The sequence below is a fragment of the Epinephelus fuscoguttatus genome, linkage group LG19 (assembly GCF_011397635.1).
Source record: "Epinephelus fuscoguttatus linkage group LG19, E.fuscoguttatus.final_Chr_v1".
NCBI classification, from domain to species: Eukaryota; Metazoa; Chordata; class Actinopteri; order Perciformes; family Serranidae; genus Epinephelus; species Epinephelus fuscoguttatus.
In genome coordinates, this window is record NC_064770.1 from 39,085,965 (window position 1) to 39,104,365 (window position 18,401).

Genomic DNA, 18,401 nt, shown 5'->3' on the forward strand with positions numbered 1-18,401 from the left:
AGTGACCTTGGCCTTTGACCACCAAATTTAAATAGGTTCATCGTCATCGTTTGAGAGGATGTCTGTGCCAAGTTTGAAGAAATTCCCTCAAGATGTTCTTAAGATATTGTGTTCAAGAGAATGAGACGGAGACTGATGCAAGTTCACACTGACTTTGACCTTTGACCACCAAATTCTAATCACTTCATCGTTGAGTCCAAGTGGATGTTTGTGCTTGATTTGACATGGTGTTTTTAAGATATTGCTTCCGCAAAAATGAGAAAGATGACCTTGACATTCGACCTATGACCACCAAAATATAACCAGTTAATCGCTGAGTTGAAGTGGATTTTTGTGCCAAAATTTGAAGAAATTCCCTCAAGGCATCTTGAGATGTTGCGTTTTCAAGACTGGGGCAGACAGATGGACGGATGGATAGAGGGACGGACAACCCAAAAACATAATACCTGCCGTTGGTGGCGCAGAGGCAAAGTAAAGACAAAGCAGGTGGCACCGATGATGTGAAAATGTGCAAATCACTCAAAAATGGCAGAAGCTCTAAAAACCAAAGTTTACGCCTGCATCCATGGTTCTCTTAGTGAATAGTGAGGAGATGGAGGACTGCAGTTCTGCAACAGCAAGCGTGATTTCTGGGATTTCACATGCATAACTGCAACATGCACTTTAAAATCAACGCTGAACAAAAGGTGTGACTTACGAATGGGCTGTCTCTCTTTATGGAGCTCACAGACACGCTCTAAAAACAGATGAGATCAGTGTTACAACAACAAAAGTGAGCCTCATAAAAGCAAAATTATATGGTTCAATTAAAGCGAATAGATGAATCAAAAAAAAAAAAAAAAAAAATGGTGCCAGCACTCTGACAGACATAATAACAGTAATTAAAGACACACACACACCACACAAACACACACACTTTTCGTCACACTCCACACACCAACACTCACAATGCAGCGTGGACACTCACCATAGTTTTTACAGCCTGTGATCCAAAAACAAAGACAGAGAAACAAATTATTAATTTCAAAATGTTAAAATCAGATTTAGGAAACACAAGACTATGATTACACACATTCATACACTTGGTCACAAAAAGACACTACAGGTGGACAGGGTAACATTTCTAACTAACAGAAATCACCACAAAACTTCCCCAGCTGATTACTTACATCAAGATGATTCTTTTTTGTATTACAAGTTTTCTAAAATGTTATGTTTAAATATGCAAATGAGGCATTATCTAATTACATATGTGATTTTGCTGTACATTTCCTGAATAGAAACTTGAACTACAATTTCTTTCCATTTTCAACCACTTATCCAAAGCCGTGTTGCGGGGGCAGCAGGTCAAGTCAAGTATTCCAGACGTCCCTCTCCCCAGCAACACTTTCCAGCTCCTCCTGGAGGACCCCGAGGCGTTACCAGGCCAGAAGAGATATATAATCCCTCCAGTGTGTTCTGGGTCTGCCCCGGGGCCTCCTACCAGTGGAACGTACCCAGAACACCTCTAATGGGAGGCGCCCAGGAGGATCCTGATCCAGATGCCTCAACCACTTCAACGGGAGAAGGCAAAGGAGCAGCGGCTCTACTCCGAGCTCCCTCCAGATGTCTGACTCCTCCCTCTATCTGTAAAGGCCCTGACACACCAAGCCGACGGTCTGCTGTTGGGCCGTCGGTGAGCGTCTGTCGGCCTAGTTTTTGCGGTGTGTCCCGCACCGTTGGCCCTTTGGCATCGGCGGCTTTTTGGCCAATTGAGCATGTTGAATCGGCAGCAAAGCTTGTCGGTGAGAGAGATCACTCTGATTGGCTGTTCAGGTTTTATTTCCTCGCCCCTGTAGCGAGTGAATCTGCCCGTAGTGAAACCGGGGCTAACCGGTGCTTCCTCCTCAGGCTCCACTTCACTCAGCTGCCCCACAGACCCGCTGCTTCTTCCCACTTTAACCTGAATAACAAACTGGAGCTAGTTGGGAGCGGCTAGTGGAGCGTTAGCCGCAGCATGACCGGAGGGAAGCACAGCCAGTTAGCCTCCGCTAGTCTCTGAGCTAGCCCCGGCTCTCCGTTTGGATCCAACCGGAGCACCGAGCCCTGGTTTGTTATTCAGGTTAAAGTGGGAAGAAGCAGCGGGTTTATCGGGCAGCTGAGTGAAGTGGAGCCTGCGGAGGAAACACCGGGACCGTCTGGATGTAATAGTCCGTGGAGGTGCTGCGGTGCTCGGCTGCACAGATAGGAAACCCCTCAGCTGACAGGATGTACCACTCTCTCACTCCGCTCTCTCTCACGCAGGCGCAGAACGTACGTGCTACTTGGCCGTCGGATGTAGTCCGTGTAGTGTGTTCAAATGCAACTGACACAGGGCGATGTGAGGCGACGTGAGGCGACTCAACAGTTGGCTTTCCACACCACTAGTTCTTTGATGTCGGTTTGGTGTGTCCGCACCTTAAGGCTGAGCCCAGACACCCTACAGAGGAAACTCATTTCAGATGCTTGTATCTGTGATTACATTCTTTCAGTCACTACCCAGAGCTCATGACCACAGGTGAGCGTTGGGACGTAGACGCAGCTCCATTCTACCCTCACTTGTGAACAAGATCCTGAGATACTTGAACTCCCTCGCTTGAGGCAGTAACTCTCTCCCAACCCGGAGGGGGCAATCCACAGCTCTCCAGTCGAGGTCCGTAACCTCAGACTGGTGGGTACAGACTCCATACTAAAATAAACACCACAGTGTGTATTTTGGACGCTACGGAAGCAAAACAGCCAAAATTCCACAACTGAGCTGTGCATGAAAAACATGTTTCCACCTGTAGTGTCTCCTGTTTAGTTTTGTGCTTTGGTGAGATTTTACTACATGTGTGAACAATAATAACAGACGTCAGACCCAGGTTTTCATTTTAAGATCAGGATGTGTAGGAGCAGTACCTTCAACAGGCTCGGATAATGTGTAGTGTGATACCAAGCACCCGAACTGATAGTGACTGATTCCCACAGAAGGGTTCCCTTTACACTTTTCAGTCTCAGTTTTTGGCACATCCCTCTGCTTAACAAGAAGAAAATGAGACACTGAAGTTTACAATCATTCACAAAAGTCACAACAAACCTGACACCAACTTCAAAAACAACAGCAATGAAAGGTTGGTGTTGTTCACTCACTCTGTCATAGCAGTGATCCAGCCATAGACAGTATGGTTCGTGTCCGGCTATGCACTCTCTCTCCACTGTACACTCCAATGTGTCCTGCATTAAAAGAGCACACACGTTAAACAATATGCTTTAACATATATTTAATCTCAACAGATCATTTTTGATCAGTGTTTCTGTAGGTTACCTTCAGTTCACCAGTCTCTATGAGGTACACAGTGTGGTTCAGATATTTTTTCTTAAAGGTGGGCAAACAGAAGACATAATCAGTTGTTAATTATTACTTCATGATTATCATTTTTCTAACTGATATGTTCCCAGTCGTAATGAAATGCAGTAGAAAGGCAGGAAGCATCTACAGAGCGTTTCAGAGGCTCAACGGAAAATTAAGACTTAATAATAAGACATTAGAATTTAATTAATGATATATCAACTGTTAAATTAAGAAGTCAGACAAGATGACCCCAGGACATATATTTCTATCTGACATGGAGACTGCAGCAGTAAAAGTTCTTTAAATCCATTGCAGAACAGTTTCTGTGACACTCAGTATGTTTCCTTGACATCAGAGAAAATGGATTTATTGTGTCAGTCTGACTAATGTCTGCTTCACACGACATGATATTTCTGTCTGTTCTAACAGTCACTATGGCACATTACGCGATTGTGGAGTCATAAAATCGTGCCGTGACTTGGCCGACAGACATGACAGACTACACGTTGGTCCACTCCAATCATCCCTGGTCGTCTTTCACGACGTGTGTGATGTCATCAGGTTATTCTTGTCCTGTTTTTATTATTATTAGAGCTAGAGCTTCATTTGAAGCACTGTACGCAAACATGCAAGTCACTGAGTCCTCCACAGGAAGTTCCTGCAAATGTTTCACAATAAAAGCCTATTTAGAAATGAAGGGATTCTTTCAACCAACATCAAAATAGGCTTTTCATGTGAAACACATACAGGAAGTGTTGAGTTTGAAATGACGGTGCGATGCATTAACTTTATCAAGGCAAACGGGAGCGGATCAAATGTAAAAATATAAAACTACAGAGGGATTAATAAATAACGGCGCGTCTATGATGTAGTGTGTTTGAAATGAAGCTGGGAGCCTCTGCAGTTGTGCTGAGTAAAGGCCCAGACACTATCTTTGCTAGCTTGATGCTAATGGCAGTACTCAGCGGGTTGATAAAGTGCCTCTGCTGTTTCCTTTTCACTCTGTGTGCTAACGTCCCGGCGGGAAATACCTAAAAGGCTGGGCTGTTGTCCTACAGTTTCCACGGTAGCAGATCGCTCTGTGTTCCTATTGGTCAAAGTGATGGCTGTGACGGGAGCAGTCGTGGAAGACTAAAAAATTACAGATTAAAAGATTTTTTAAACGTACCTTTTTAAAAAATCTTTTAATCTGTAATTTTTGCTCGTGCTACTTTGATAACCGCTTTTAACTCTTGTTTTAACTTATTCTTTTTCTTTTCTTGCTGTTGTAGCACTTCGAGATTTTTCGTTAAATATAAAGTGCGTTACAAAAAAATTTATTATTATAATTATTATTATTATAAGACAAAAAGAAAATCAAACATGTTAGACTTTCTGTGGGGACGTTGTGAGGCGTCCCGGACGTGGTGTCGGTTGTCGTCTACTATGACACACTACACGAGATGAAACAATGGATTATCACGTACGACACTCGCTGTCGTTCACGATCCATGCTGACAATGTACGCCGCTGCATCGGGCTAATGTCGTGTAGTGTGAACTAGGCATAAAACTGGACTTTTAAAATCCCTGTAAACATGTCAGTGTGAGTGAAATGGTCCTGCAGTGAATGTGTCACAGTGGGACTAACACACCCAGATCATGTGACTCCTGCATGTATACAGTCAATCAGACCCAAACTGGCCGAGGCGCTCTGAGCATGCTCCACAGTTTCCGCCCCGGGCTTTGACCCGGAAGTCCAATAGCATTAAATGTGTAAGAGAAGAAGAAGCCGGTAACAACATGGAGAAATCTACATCCAGAGCCGTGACTTTTTGGACGGACCAAATGTACAGAGCTGTAAAGTTGTCCACCATGGTAGCAGTTAGCTGCTAGCTAACCGTAGCTAACTTGTTTGTCCATTGTTTGGTCTGTGACGTAATAGGTCAACAGGAAAAAGGTCCAATACTAACAAGCTGAAAGGGGGCATATCTCCACCTATCGTAGAGGAGTCGCACATACTTGGCTCAATAAATGGATTCCCCTCCCGTGCTTGTATACTGGGACAAGGACAGTAGGCCAGTTAGATGTCCTCGTCCAGCTGGGACTGTAGAAACACTTCACTGTGCACAGGAACGTACTGAATGTGTTGATGATGTGCAAAAGAATAAGTCCGATAATTTTCAATATTTTTCTTATTGTCAACAAATGTGCCGTCGAGCTATTAAACTATTAAAAACACATCAGTGAGCTGCTTCATCGCACCAGGTCTGATGTAGTTTATTATGAGGTGATCGCACTCGCACCGTTCTGCTGTGTCATATTCACTAAAGCAGAGGGTGTCAACCATTTTCATGTCAAGAACCCCTAAAGAGACACACGTTAGGTCAGGGACCTCCATCTGAAAAGATTTTGGTGGTTAGATCTGATTAAGACCAGAATTCTGCTGTCAACTACATCTGAGGTGATAACCAAGGAGGAATTGAAACCTGTGATCACAGGAGTCACTCTTATGAGTCTTACTCACAGTGGACTCACTACTGTAGTGAATTATTTGGTGGAACTCCCTGGTTGAGGACCAGCGTGCTGAAGACCCTAAGAATGACACTGTTTACTGCTGTTTGAGTTGTTTGCTGACAACAAACAGTAACCAGGAAGTTACTGGTCATAAACAGACAGTATTGCACTTTTTCAGTCCTTTTAAAGCCACTCTGTGTAGAAGGTGACATGTTCTTGCCTATCAAAGATGACATATTGGCAAACAGTATTTAATGTTTCAGACCTCTGAAAACAAAAGCTCAGCAGAAGATACTTCACTGTCTTCACTTTTTTCATTTTGCTGTGTAAATAAAAGAAAAGATCAACATATACCATCCGTTCCATGGTGAAATAATCCTCACAGCCTTCTTTTGACAGGTCGATCAGGCCCAGCAGGACCTGGAAGATAAAATTGAACAACAGTATTAAATAGTCTGTTGACGGCAAAGCTGTCACGTATATATATTAAGTTATACTGTGACTCAGGACTCTTGGGTCGGAGCTACGAGCTGCTGAGCTCAGCAGATGTCTGCACTTACAAAGAGACACAGATGGGCGTGTTTCCATGCCGTCATGCTGCCGCTGCGATCATCCAGACTCAAGCTAGGAGAGAAGAAACAGAAATATCATTAACCGTCTTTCACACAGAGTTCCCAGTAAGTTACTGGGAACACCCTTTCAGGCACTGCTGGAATCGATGGGGAATTCTGGTCAATGGCTGTGATGCAACACTTAAGAATGATTCATAAAACTCAATGGAAGAGGAAGAAGAGCGGGTCAGGACACACGGATGTGTGTGTGGCCACTGTCAGTGCACCTGTGATGTATTTAATATTCAGAAAGTCTAATGTTGTCTCTTAGATTCAAATACATCATCAGTGGACTCTGACCGTGTGGAAGCGTCCTTAATCAGACTGAAGTCCACTATTACCAAGATTGTGCTGACATCCTTCGCCGGGCCAGGGAGTCCGGACCGCTCCGGTTCAAAGGGACCGACATCTCCATCTTCCCGGACTATCCCCCGAGCGTCGTGCAGGTCAGATCTGCCTTCGGCGAGGTGAGACGAGTACTTCGTGGACGAGACGGTGTTAAATATGGCCTTCTCTACCCAGCACGACTCCGGATCACGCATAACGGAACTGAGAAGCAGTTTCAAAACGCGGGAAAAGCCATGGCCTACGTGAAAACCAGAATCCTACCGGACTCTTCAAAAGACTGACCATAACTTGAAATGAGTGAGAATAGCTAAATTCTACGTCTGAATAAGGTTGGTGCTGTCCATTCTGTCACGCAAACATATCACCTTGACTGATACACTCTACAGAGCCAAATGGCTCCAGTCTGTTCCAGAAGAAGTAGAGGGCACCTAAGGTATCAAAACTGTGCTGCTTTTCACTCTTTTATTTTGTTTGCAACCGATATAATAATCTGACTGGTCAGAATACTGTTGTGTGTCTCTTATCAGTATCATTTTTCTTTCTGTCTATACTCAGCACTTAGACAACTGAAGAAATAATTTTTGTCTTTTCAAATTTCAAACATTTTCTAAGGTGCCTCATACAAAACTATGTTCTACAGCAGAGTTTGTTCTTTTAGAGCTAGTGTATCCTCACACAAGCACTTAAATGTGTAGATACTGTTGCGAGGGGTTTGGGAATCACCTTGTTATTTCAGGTGAGGGTTGGGGATTTACTGTACCTGGGTTTACAATCAGTTTTTTTTCTTTTTCCCTTGGTTTATCATTTATGCTTATTTATCCTTTAAAGGTCCTTTCAACCCTTTTGAAAGTATAAATACATTAAATACAGGCAGACTTAATGCACCGCTAATCTCTCTCTGTTTTGAATATGGCTACGACTAACACAGACTTTTCAAACAAATCAGCTAACAGTGACGTAACCTTTGTAAGCTGGAATGTAAAATCCTCGAACCACCCCACTAAACGAAAGAAAGTATTGATTCATTTGAGAAAATTAAAGGCAGGAATTGCATGTCTCCAGGAGACGCATCTCCGAACCTTTGACCATGTTCGACTCAGGGGGGGATGGATCGGGCAATCATATCATTCTAATTTTCATTCCAAATCTAGAGGTGTGGCCATCCTTATTAATAAGAACATCCCATTTGTTATGTCAAAGGTTGAAACAGACTCCTCAGGGCGCTACATAATTGTAGTGGGCAGACTGTATAATACACCAGTTGTCCTAGCCAACGTATACGCACCACATTGGGATGACAATTCTTTTTTTGTAAATTTCTTTGCTCATATCCCCAACATGGATACACACTATCTTATCCTCGGAGGGGATATGAACTGCACATTATCACCTACTCTGGATCGTAGCTCGCCTAGGACTGCGTCTAAATCCAGTGCAGCGTCCCAACTGCAGCTTTTTCTTAATACGAATGGCATAGCTGATGCGTGGCGCTTTCAAAATCCTACGGCTAGAAACTATTCCTTCTTTTCTCCGGTCCACGGAACATACTCGCGCATAGACTATTTCTTTTTGGATAAAAGCCTTCTTTCACTAATAAGAAAGTGTGAGTATCAAGCCATAATTATTTCAGATCACACTCCCCTGTTGATGACTCTATGTATACCAATCTCCCATGCCAACTATCACCCCTGGCGTCTTAACACTTTACTACTTTCAGATGAAGACTTCATTAAATTTATCTCTTCTGAAATAACCTTCTTCCTCGAACATAACCAGACCCCAGGAATGTCTCCTTTAACAGTGTGGGAATCCATGAAGGCGTACCTGAGGGGACAAATAATATCATATAGCACACAACAAAGAAAACGTCACAATATGAAGCTTGAACAGCTAACAAATGATATTCTCACATTAGATACTATACTTGCTGTCACCCCATCCGATGATTTATTCAAACTGCGATTAACTCTTCAAACAGAGTTTAATCTGCTATCAACAAGACACATTGAAAACCTAATAGATATAAATAAATAAAATCAAATATCAAATATAATAAATAAATCACAGAGTAAAACATACGAATGTGGTGAAAAGATAGGGAAGATTCTTGCCCATCAGCTCCATCAGAAAGCGGTGGATAGAACTATAGCTGAGATAAACGATCAATCGGGCATTAAGCTTATAGATCATTCTGAGATTAATTCATGTTTTCATAGATTTTACTCGAAGCTGTATGATAGTGAATCTCTTAGCGACCATATCCTATTTGATTCATTTTTTAGGAAAATAAATGTCCCCACAATTAATAACAAAACTGCATCCGAGCTAGACAAACCATTTTCTGCACAGGAACTTATGAATGCAGTTAAGCTCATGCAAGCTGGAAAATCCCCAGGACCAGATGGGTTCCCGAGCAAATTCTTTAAAAAAAATTGCAGACCAGCTGTCTCCCATCCTGCTCTCTGTATTCGAGGAGTCACACGCCACTGGTTCTCTCCCTCTAACTATGCGACAAGCGATCATCTCCCTTATTCCTAAAATAGACAAAAACCTTCTAGATTGTGGCTCATACCGTCCCATTTCACTCTTAAATGTAGACAGTAAAATCCTTTCCAAAATGCTGGCCTGCCGCTTAGAGGCGGTTTTGCCCTCAATTGTAGCCGATGATCAAACTGGCTTTATTAAAGGTCGTCACTCCTTTTTTAACATTAGACGCCTATTTAATATTCTTTATGGTCCCACTCCACCCGACATTCCAGAAATATTATTATCACTTGACGCTGAGAAGGCGTTTGATCGGGTGGAGTGGGATTATCTCTTCTATACTCTCAAACAATTTGGCTTTGGTGAAAAATTCATCTCCTGGATTAAAGTTCTGTATTCTTCTCCCCTTGCAGCTGTTCGAACAAACAATAACCTCTCCTCTTACTTGCCTCTCCATCGTGGTACCCGACAGGGTTGTCCTCTGTCGCCAGTCCTGTTTGCTATTGCGATTGAGCCACTGGCTTTAGTGTTACGTGGTGAAATCAATATAAAGGGAATACGGAGATATGACTCGGATAATAAGGTGTCCTTATATGCTGATGATATGCTTTTATATCTCTCCCATCCTTTAACTAGTCTACCAAATACTCTCAACCTGCTTGAAGAATTCGGCAAAATATCAGGATACAAAATTAACCTACAGAAATGTGAAATTATGCCAGTGAATATAGCAGCTAAGCAAATTGACTTTGGTTTATTCCCGCTTAAAGTCAGTCCACAAAAATTCAAATACTTAGGAATCTGGATAACACATGCCTTTAAAGACACATTCAAAGCTAATTTTTCACCATTATTGACTCGCCTTAAGCAAGATATGGAACGTTGGAGTTTACTCCCCCTGTCATTAGGAGGCAGAATTAACATAATTAAAATGAATGTTTTGCCCAAATTCTTGTACATATTTCAGTGCATTCCCCTACACGTATCTAAATCCTTTTTCATGTCAGTGGACAATTTGGTGTCTGGATTTATATGGAACAAGAAAAACCCCCGAATATGGAAAAGGATCTTACAACAGCATCGTAAACATGGAGGATTATCCCTCCCTAACTTCCAGTTTTACTATTGGGCCGCCAACATTAGGTCTGTGCTGTTTTGGAAAGATTCTCCATCTGGTGACACTACCCCTGAGTGGTTACGAATGGAAAACTCCTCTTGTTTTCATACTTCTTTACACTCACTTCTATGCTCAAAACTTCCTCTTTTGAATTCCATATGTAAATTCACCTCAAATCCAATTGTGAAACACTCTTTTAGAATTCTGACACAGTTCAGACGAAGTTTTTCTCTCAGGGATCTACCCACGTGTGCTCCTATAACAAGAAACCACCAGTTCATGCCATCAATCATAGACAGTGCTTTTCAGGAATGGGCTGATAGAGGAGTTGCCACAATAGAGAATCTATTTATTGATAATACTTTCACATCTTTTGATCAACTAAAGCTTAAATTTAACATTCAAAACTCTCATCTTTTTAGATTTTTGCAGCTCCGTAGTTTACTTCCTTACTAAATACATATAATTTGGAACCTTTGACATCATTAAAGACTCAATGGGAGGACGATTTGGGGTGTGAACTTCCTGAAGAGACTTGGGAAAGAGCTTTAGATAGAATACATTCCTCTTCAATCTGTTTACGACACACAGTTATCCAGTTCAAGGTCATGCCTCGCCTTCATTGGTCTAAAGTGAGACGAGCAAAGTTTGCACCTAGCACTGATCCCATTTGTGATCGTTGCAGGCAAGCACCAGCCACCCTCTCGCATATGTTCTGGTTTTGTTCAAAACTAGACAATTTCTGGCAGTCAATATTTAAAACTTTTTCAGATGTTTTACAAGTACCTATTGAACTTTGTGCCATTACTGCCATATTTGGAATAACTCCACAAGACACTCACCTTAGCTGCCAGGCAAAGGATATGATAGCTTTCGCATCTCTTATAGCTAGGCGATTAATACTTTTTAAGTGGAAGGAGAAACTTCCCCCAACCTTTAAGATGTGGGTCAATGACCTTCTACACCATTTGGTACTAGAGAAGATTCGTTACTCTACAAGAGGATGTATTCAAAAATTTCATGATACATGGAAACTTTTTTTGAGTTATATATATATATAGAAATAACAATTCAATTTCTCTCATCGGCAGTACTAGAGAAAAGAATTCTCCGTCCTCCAGTCGCGATGTATTTAACGGTCTCACCGACCACCGCCTCCTACAACGCTGCCTCTGTTTTTGTCTTTTATGCAAGAGGTACATTATCAATATCTCCTCCACAGTCGCCATGTTTGTTTTTGAGTTTGTTGTTGTTATACACTTTTGACGCTGGGCTGCCCCCTGGTGGATATATTGGTTAACATCTATGCCAACGTAAAGGGCGCATGAAAGTATGTGGGCAGTGACGGTAACATCGTTTAAAACGGACGTATACATTTTCGTACATAAAGGGAGCATTAATGAGCCCTAACAAACACTGACCTTTAAGAGACACAACAAAACACAAGAGGAAAGGAACTACAAAAAATAGAGAAACAAAGACACAAATATATCTTAAAAAGACACAAGAGGACTTCAAAGACTCACCGAATGACAAGAAAGAGACACAACAAAACTACAAAGAGAAACCGCGCGACCAAAAAATGTCTCTGAGCTCTGCTGAGGCGACGCTCTGACAGGCTGAGATCTGACTGACAGCAGATGATTCCCATCATTCAAGTTCAAGTTCAAGCTGCTTTATTGGCATGACTGCATTCAAAACAATGTTGCCAAAGCATATTAACACAAATATAACGAGCATAAGCAATAACAATACATTTGTAATAATTGCAATTAAAAAACAAACAAACAAACATGGAGAGCATGGGTGGCTATGGCAGGGTAAAAGTCATAAAGAAATGAATTTATACAACAGATTAATTATCAGTATATAAACAATTATCAATCATCATGTGTGATGTGAAGTTGATGGCAGGCTGTTACATATTTTTCCGCCAGTACACAACAGTCCTCCCTCTCTCCCAGTAGGACCGGAAGTTTCTCTAAGTTATTCAAGTGCAAGAACTCTGGGAATATCTTTATTATTTTTGCAAAATACTCTTCTCTAATGCATTGATATTTGTCACATTGAGTTAAGAAGTGCAGCTCAGTCTCTACTGTTCCCTGGTCACAGTGAGAACACAACCTCTCCTCTCTGGGCAGCCAGCTCTGTTTGCGTCGGCCGACTTCTACTGCCAGGTTGTGCTCACTCAGTCTGTACTTAGTCATCGTTTTCCTCATTCTCTCACTGATACAACTACAGAGTGATGCTCTTCTCCAGCATGAGAATGTCCACCCACACAGGGAATCAGCACTCAGTATATCGTGGGATCTAAATAGACTAAAGTGCTCCAGGAAATTCAGTCTGACGACTCACGCTGTTTGTTTATCTTCCTTTAATCTGTCATGTGTCTGTAGAAACACTGTGGTGGTGGAGAAAGTGGAAAATGTTTTGTCTGCAGAGACAACAGAAGAAAACACGCCTTCAAAAAGCTGCTCGGGTTTGAAAAATGCATGTTTTCTTTGAAAAATCAACAGTAAAATAGAGCCATTTAAAAAGAAAACATGCCTTCCTTGTTTTCACAAAAACAAACAAAAGTCAAAAATTTTATCCATCTATCACAGCCAGAAATTGTAAAACCAGAAATGAACGAAATTAAAAAACAAAACTAAAAATGTGCTTAAAATTGTGATATTTCATCAAAATCACTTTATTCTAGGTCTCAAATAAAATCTGGCCAAAAATAAACTATTTCCACGAAATAACCAGCGGTCGTGAATTAAAAATCTAACAACTAATTTATGGTGGAGGGAGGGCCATGGATTTGACACCAGTCACTCAGGGAGACTCAAGGAAAAATATTTGTGGCTTTGGGGAGGATCAACAAAAAAAAAAGTCACACCCCAGCCACCCCCTCCTCTGATAAATAAAGAAGGGTCTCTTATTGTAAACTTCCCGTTTACTCGGGATCTCCCTCTGGCCAGATAACACCGTTTTTTGGCTTGTGTTGTGAAATAGGGAGTGTCGTGTAGGTAACAGGTCATTTCAGCGTCGTGAGTCAGCCGTTCTTTGACCACTGCAGAGCGTTCAAAGGGAGCGGTGATAATAAATAGAAGCAGGATGTCCGACAAAAGTTCAGCTCAAAACAGCAGCACTTCGTCACTCGTAGTCAGTTAGAACGTTCCCATAAAAACACAATGCAATCGAACTGATGTTCACGTTCAGTTCACATTCTGTTCACAGCGTTGCAGCAAATATAACAAAACAAAGTAATCCCTTCAAGTAATCTATTTCATAGACAGTAACTGTATCCAGAATATCACCAATTTAAACTCATATTTTGTATTTCTAATACATAATTCAGTTACTTGTATTTCATTAATCCCCGACCCTGTCCATGTAATGACTTACAGGACAGAAAGACTTTGTCGAAGCATTCTTTGGATGTCAGAGTCTGAACTAAACACACAAACAATGACCACACCTGCCCAATGAGGAGTCCCCTCTAGTTTATCATTGATCTGCTGAACTTCCCCTTTCATGAATTCGCTGCCAAAAACATCAGCACACACTGAGAACACAGGAGGGAAAACTACAAGAGTAAACACTGATTTTGGAGGAAATGAACTTGACATTCCACCTCATTATCACCACGACTCTGTGCCCGTTCATCAAACGCCACTGAGGACGTTTCAAACAGTCCCTGGCACGACGCTCTGACTGCTCGGACTGTACGTGTGCTGTCCCGTCGTGTTGCTACGTGAGAGGACAAGGCAGGACAAGACTTTATCTCGTCTAACCTCAGCTGGGATACCACAATTCACAATACAAATCCCTTGTCTTCTTTTTAGAGATATCTAACATGTCAGGAATCTGCAGTTTTATTTTTGCTGCCAGAGAAGAGTGGGTGTGGATAACATGGTAAATTGTACTTGGAAAAGGGAAAGTGAAGTTTGTTATATCACATCGGAGACCACACTACTGCAGCAAATAACAATTATTTTCATTAGCAACTATTAATGATCATCTTTTGGTCAAAAAAACATCAGGAAACTGTGAAAAAAAATTACAACGTTATAGAGCACCATGTTGATATCATTCTGTTTCTGGTTCTCTGACAGAACTCCAAACTGTTGTGTGCTGTAACAACTCAGTCTGCTCACCAGAAACAACTGTTGGCACTGTTTGTTTCTGCAAACATCACAGAATCATATCTACATTTCTAAAGTCACGTAGTACCTGAGGTGGAGAGCTGCAGACCTCTGTCTCTGGCCTTCCCACCGAACTCTTCAACAGGCTTCAAATCATTCAAACTCTGCTGCCCGGATCATCACCCGCACCAAATCATCCGACCACATCACCCCCATTCTCAACACCGGCTCCCTGTTCAGTGACAAATTGATTAGGGCTAATTTAATCGGCCGATTATAGCCATTAAAGAATAATCGGCAATCAGCCAAAAGTTGGTCGATTGATGCCGATGTTAACACTTATATTTTCATCGCTAATAAAATGCAGGGAATATGGTGTTTTACTTAGAAATTATGTCCTTGTGTTACTTTCTGCACTATAACCTACCTCTGTTAAATTGGCAATAATAAGAAGAACTATGGTACTGTTAACATACATGTGAATGTCTTTGCATGAGTATTTTATTTCCCAGAGGGTTACTGCCTTTTTGCACATCATATTTTTGATTTATTTTGTGTTCAAATTGTTCATATGCTGCTTGTTCCACACAATTTCTGATAATAAAAGTATCTGAAAATCGTAAAATGTTCTTCCTTCAGTTTATATCTTTGTAACGAGTGTTTGAACTATATTTAAGCCCTCAAAAGCAGGTATTTCAGGGGTTTTTTAAAATTGAAAAACGTAAAAATTTAATCGGATGATATATCGGTTATCGGATTTTTTTATTCCATAATATCGGAATCGGCATTGGCCCCAAAAAATCCATATCGGTCGGGCCCTAGAATTGATTACAAAAACCTTCTGCTCATCTTCAAGGCCCTCCACAACTCAGCCCCCACCCCCTCCTGCTTCTTGTGCTCTTCCTCTGCTGGTCTCCTGACCGTCCTCACCTCTCGCCCCAGCACCATGGGTGCTTTCAGCTGCACTGCCGCCAGCCTCTGGAGCTCCCTACTCAGACACATCCGACAGTCTAACAGTCTAACATCCTTCAAATCCCGTCTCAAAACCCACCTGTTCAAACTTTAACATCGACTTTACCTTCTGAACATGGATGCTTCACACACAGAAGATCTATACAATCAGCACTGTTTCAAGATTAGAGTCACCAATTCAGTATCTGACCAAATGTCTCCCCTTCTGTTCCTGAGATATGACGTTAAAACATGATGATGTCACGGTCAAGCTGACCTTTGACCTTTTGACCCTCATTATTTTATCCTGTTAGACATTTGTGTCAAGTTTGGTCAGAATTAGTGTATGAATTCTTGAGTTGTGGCCAAAAACATGTTTCGCGAGGTCACAGTGACCTTTGACCACAAAATTATAATCAGGTTATTCTTCAGTCCAAGTGGACGTTTGTGCCAAATTCTAAGAAATTCCATCAAGGTATTCCTGACATATCGCCTTCAGAAGAATGAGAGAGATGAGGTGACACTGACCTTGACCTTTGACCACCAAAATCTAATCAAGTCATCATTGAGTCCAGGTGAACATTTGTGCCAAATTTGATGCAATTCCCTCAAGGCATTCTTTCATCGTGCTCACTAGAGTGGGACGGATGAGGTGCAGATAGACAACTCAAACACATGATACCTGCGGCCACAGCTGTCACCAGCGCAGAGGCAGAAAAACTGGGCATGATATGATCTTATTGATATACACCAACTTATAGTTTCAGATAACACAAAGCCATTTGCAGATTAAGGAGAAGTTTGGCTTCCAGGATACTGATACTTTAAAATTTAGATAAATTCTGTAATCGACACTCCTGAGGACTCTATTTGACTCTGTGGTTTCAGCCACCTTCTATGGAGTGTTCTGCTGAGGGATCAGTTGTCGACAGCTGACAGGAAGAGACTCAGACAGATAAGAGGACCAGATCTGTCCTGGGACGCTCCCTCGACCCAGAGGAGGTAGTGGGAGAAAGGAGAATGATAGGCAAGCTATCATCCCTCATGGACAACACGTCCTACCCTATGCAGGACACTCTGACAGCACTGGGCAGCTCCTTCAGTGACAGGCTGCTTCACCTGCAGTGTTTGAAGGACAGATACTGCAGGTCCTTCCTGCTGCTGCCAGACTTTACAACCAACACTGCTCACAGCAGACCACACATACACCAACTACGGGCAATCAGTCATCACTCATGTGCACTATCAGTATATAAGCAGGGTGGAAGACACACATCCAACACACTTTTGCAGGTGCTGGATCAAAAAGTCAAACTAAAGTGAGAACCAGACATAAGATCCGCACACTGTGAAAAGCTCCCAGGAGTTTTAATCGTGCAATGTTTCGATCTATCTGAGATCTGCATCAGGCATTTTGAAATTACCACCACAAAGCCCAGCAAGCAACATTAAGACACACACGGCAACACTTTCCAGCTCCTCCTGGGGGACCCCAAGGCGTTCCCAGGCCAGACGAGATATGTAATCCCTCCAGTGTGTTCTGGGTCTGCCCCGGGGCCTCCTACCAGTGGGACGTGCCCGGGACACCTCCAGCAGGAGGCGCCCAGGAGGCATCCTAGTCAGATACCCGAACCACCTCAACTGACCCCTTTCAGTTCAGAGGGCGGCTGTGGCTCAAAGGTAGAGCGGGTCGTCCACCAATCGAAAGATCAGTGATTTGATCCCGGGCTCCTCCAGGCTGCATGTCGAAGTATCCTTGAACAAGATATTGACCCCAAATTGCTCCCGATGGCTGTTCCATCGGTGTGTGAGTGTGTTAAAACTGAGTAGCAGATGGCACCTTGTATGGTAGCCTCGGCCACCAGTGTATGAATGTGTGAGTGAATGGGTGAACGTGACTCGTAGTGTAAAAAGTGCTTTGAGTGGTCACTAGATGACTAGAAAGGCACTATACTCCATTTACCATTTCGACATGAAGAAACAGCAGCTCTACTCTGAGCTCCTCCCCCTATCTCTAAGGCTGAGCACAGACACCCTACAGAGGAAACTCATTTCCACCACTTGTATCTGTGATCTCATTCTTTCAGTCACTACACAGAGCTCATGACCATAGGTGAGGGTTGGGACGGAGATGGACCAGGAAATCAAAAGCTTTGCCTTCTGGCTCAGCTCCCTGTTCACCACGACGGACCGGAGCAGCGCCCGCATCACTGCAGAAGCCACAATGACCCGCTGATCCATCTCACGCTCCATTCTACCCTCACTCGTGAACAAGACCCTGAGATACTTGAACTCCCTCGCTTGAGGCAGTCACTCTCCCCCAACCCGGAGAGGGCAATCCACCGGTTTCCGACAGAGGACCATGGCCTCAGACTTGGAGGTGCTGACTCTCATCCCAAATGCTTCACACTTGGCTGCAAAACGCTCCAGGTCATGCTGAAGGTCACGGTGTGATGGAGCCAACAGAACTACATCATCTGTGAAAAGCAGGGATGCAATTCTGAGGTCCCCAAACCGGACCTCTTCCTCCCCCCGGCTGCGCCTCGAGATCCTGTCCATGAAGATCACAAACAGGATTGGTGACAAGGGACAACCTTGGCGGAGGCCAACACCCACCGAGAACCCACCTTAACGTGGTGGAGGGGTTTGTGTGTCCCTGTGAACCTGGGAGCTGTGTTGTCCGGGGCTAACAGTCCCTGGTAGGGTCTCCCAAGGCAAAGTGGTCCCGGGGGAGGGACCAGACTAAGAGCGATTCAAAGACCTCGATGAAACGAACTTTTCGGGAGTAGAGTACCTTGCCTGGTATGGAGACACAGGGGCCTCCTCCTGGAGCCAGACCCGGGGGCCCCGCCCCTGCCTGCCAATCCCTGGCGTCGCAGACTGGCTTTATTTAACTAGTTATGACAATATTTT

General features: G+C 42.9%; 1 protein-coding gene across 5 annotated transcripts in view; it reads right to left on the reverse strand.

Annotated features, from left to right (window-relative positions):
• Nucleotides 1-18,401, reverse strand: part of LOC125879298 (uncharacterized) — a 45,776-nt gene that overhangs the window by 24,596 nt on the left and 2,779 nt on the right. For 2 of the 5 annotated variants that reach the window (XM_049561126.1, XM_049561122.1), the window contains exons 2-9: nt 8,561-8,630; nt 6,408-6,471; nt 6,202-6,267; nt 3,326-3,376; nt 3,151-3,234; nt 2,920-3,037; nt 968-982; nt 698-736 (exon numbers count right to left, since the gene is read on the reverse strand). In XM_049561126.1, the coding sequence (XP_049417083.1) occupies nt 698-736; nt 968-982; nt 2,920-3,037; nt 3,151-3,234; nt 3,326-3,376; nt 6,202-6,267; nt 6,408-6,471; nt 8,561-8,630 (507 nt within the window). Of the gene's footprint in view, nt 1-697; nt 737-967; nt 983-2,919; nt 3,038-3,150; nt 3,235-3,325; nt 3,377-6,201; nt 6,268-6,407; nt 6,472-8,560; nt 8,631-14,625; nt 14,770-18,401 lie in introns of all 5 variants that reach the window. The other 3 variants (XM_049561123.1, XM_049561125.1, XM_049561124.1) reach the window with 3 other exon arrangements.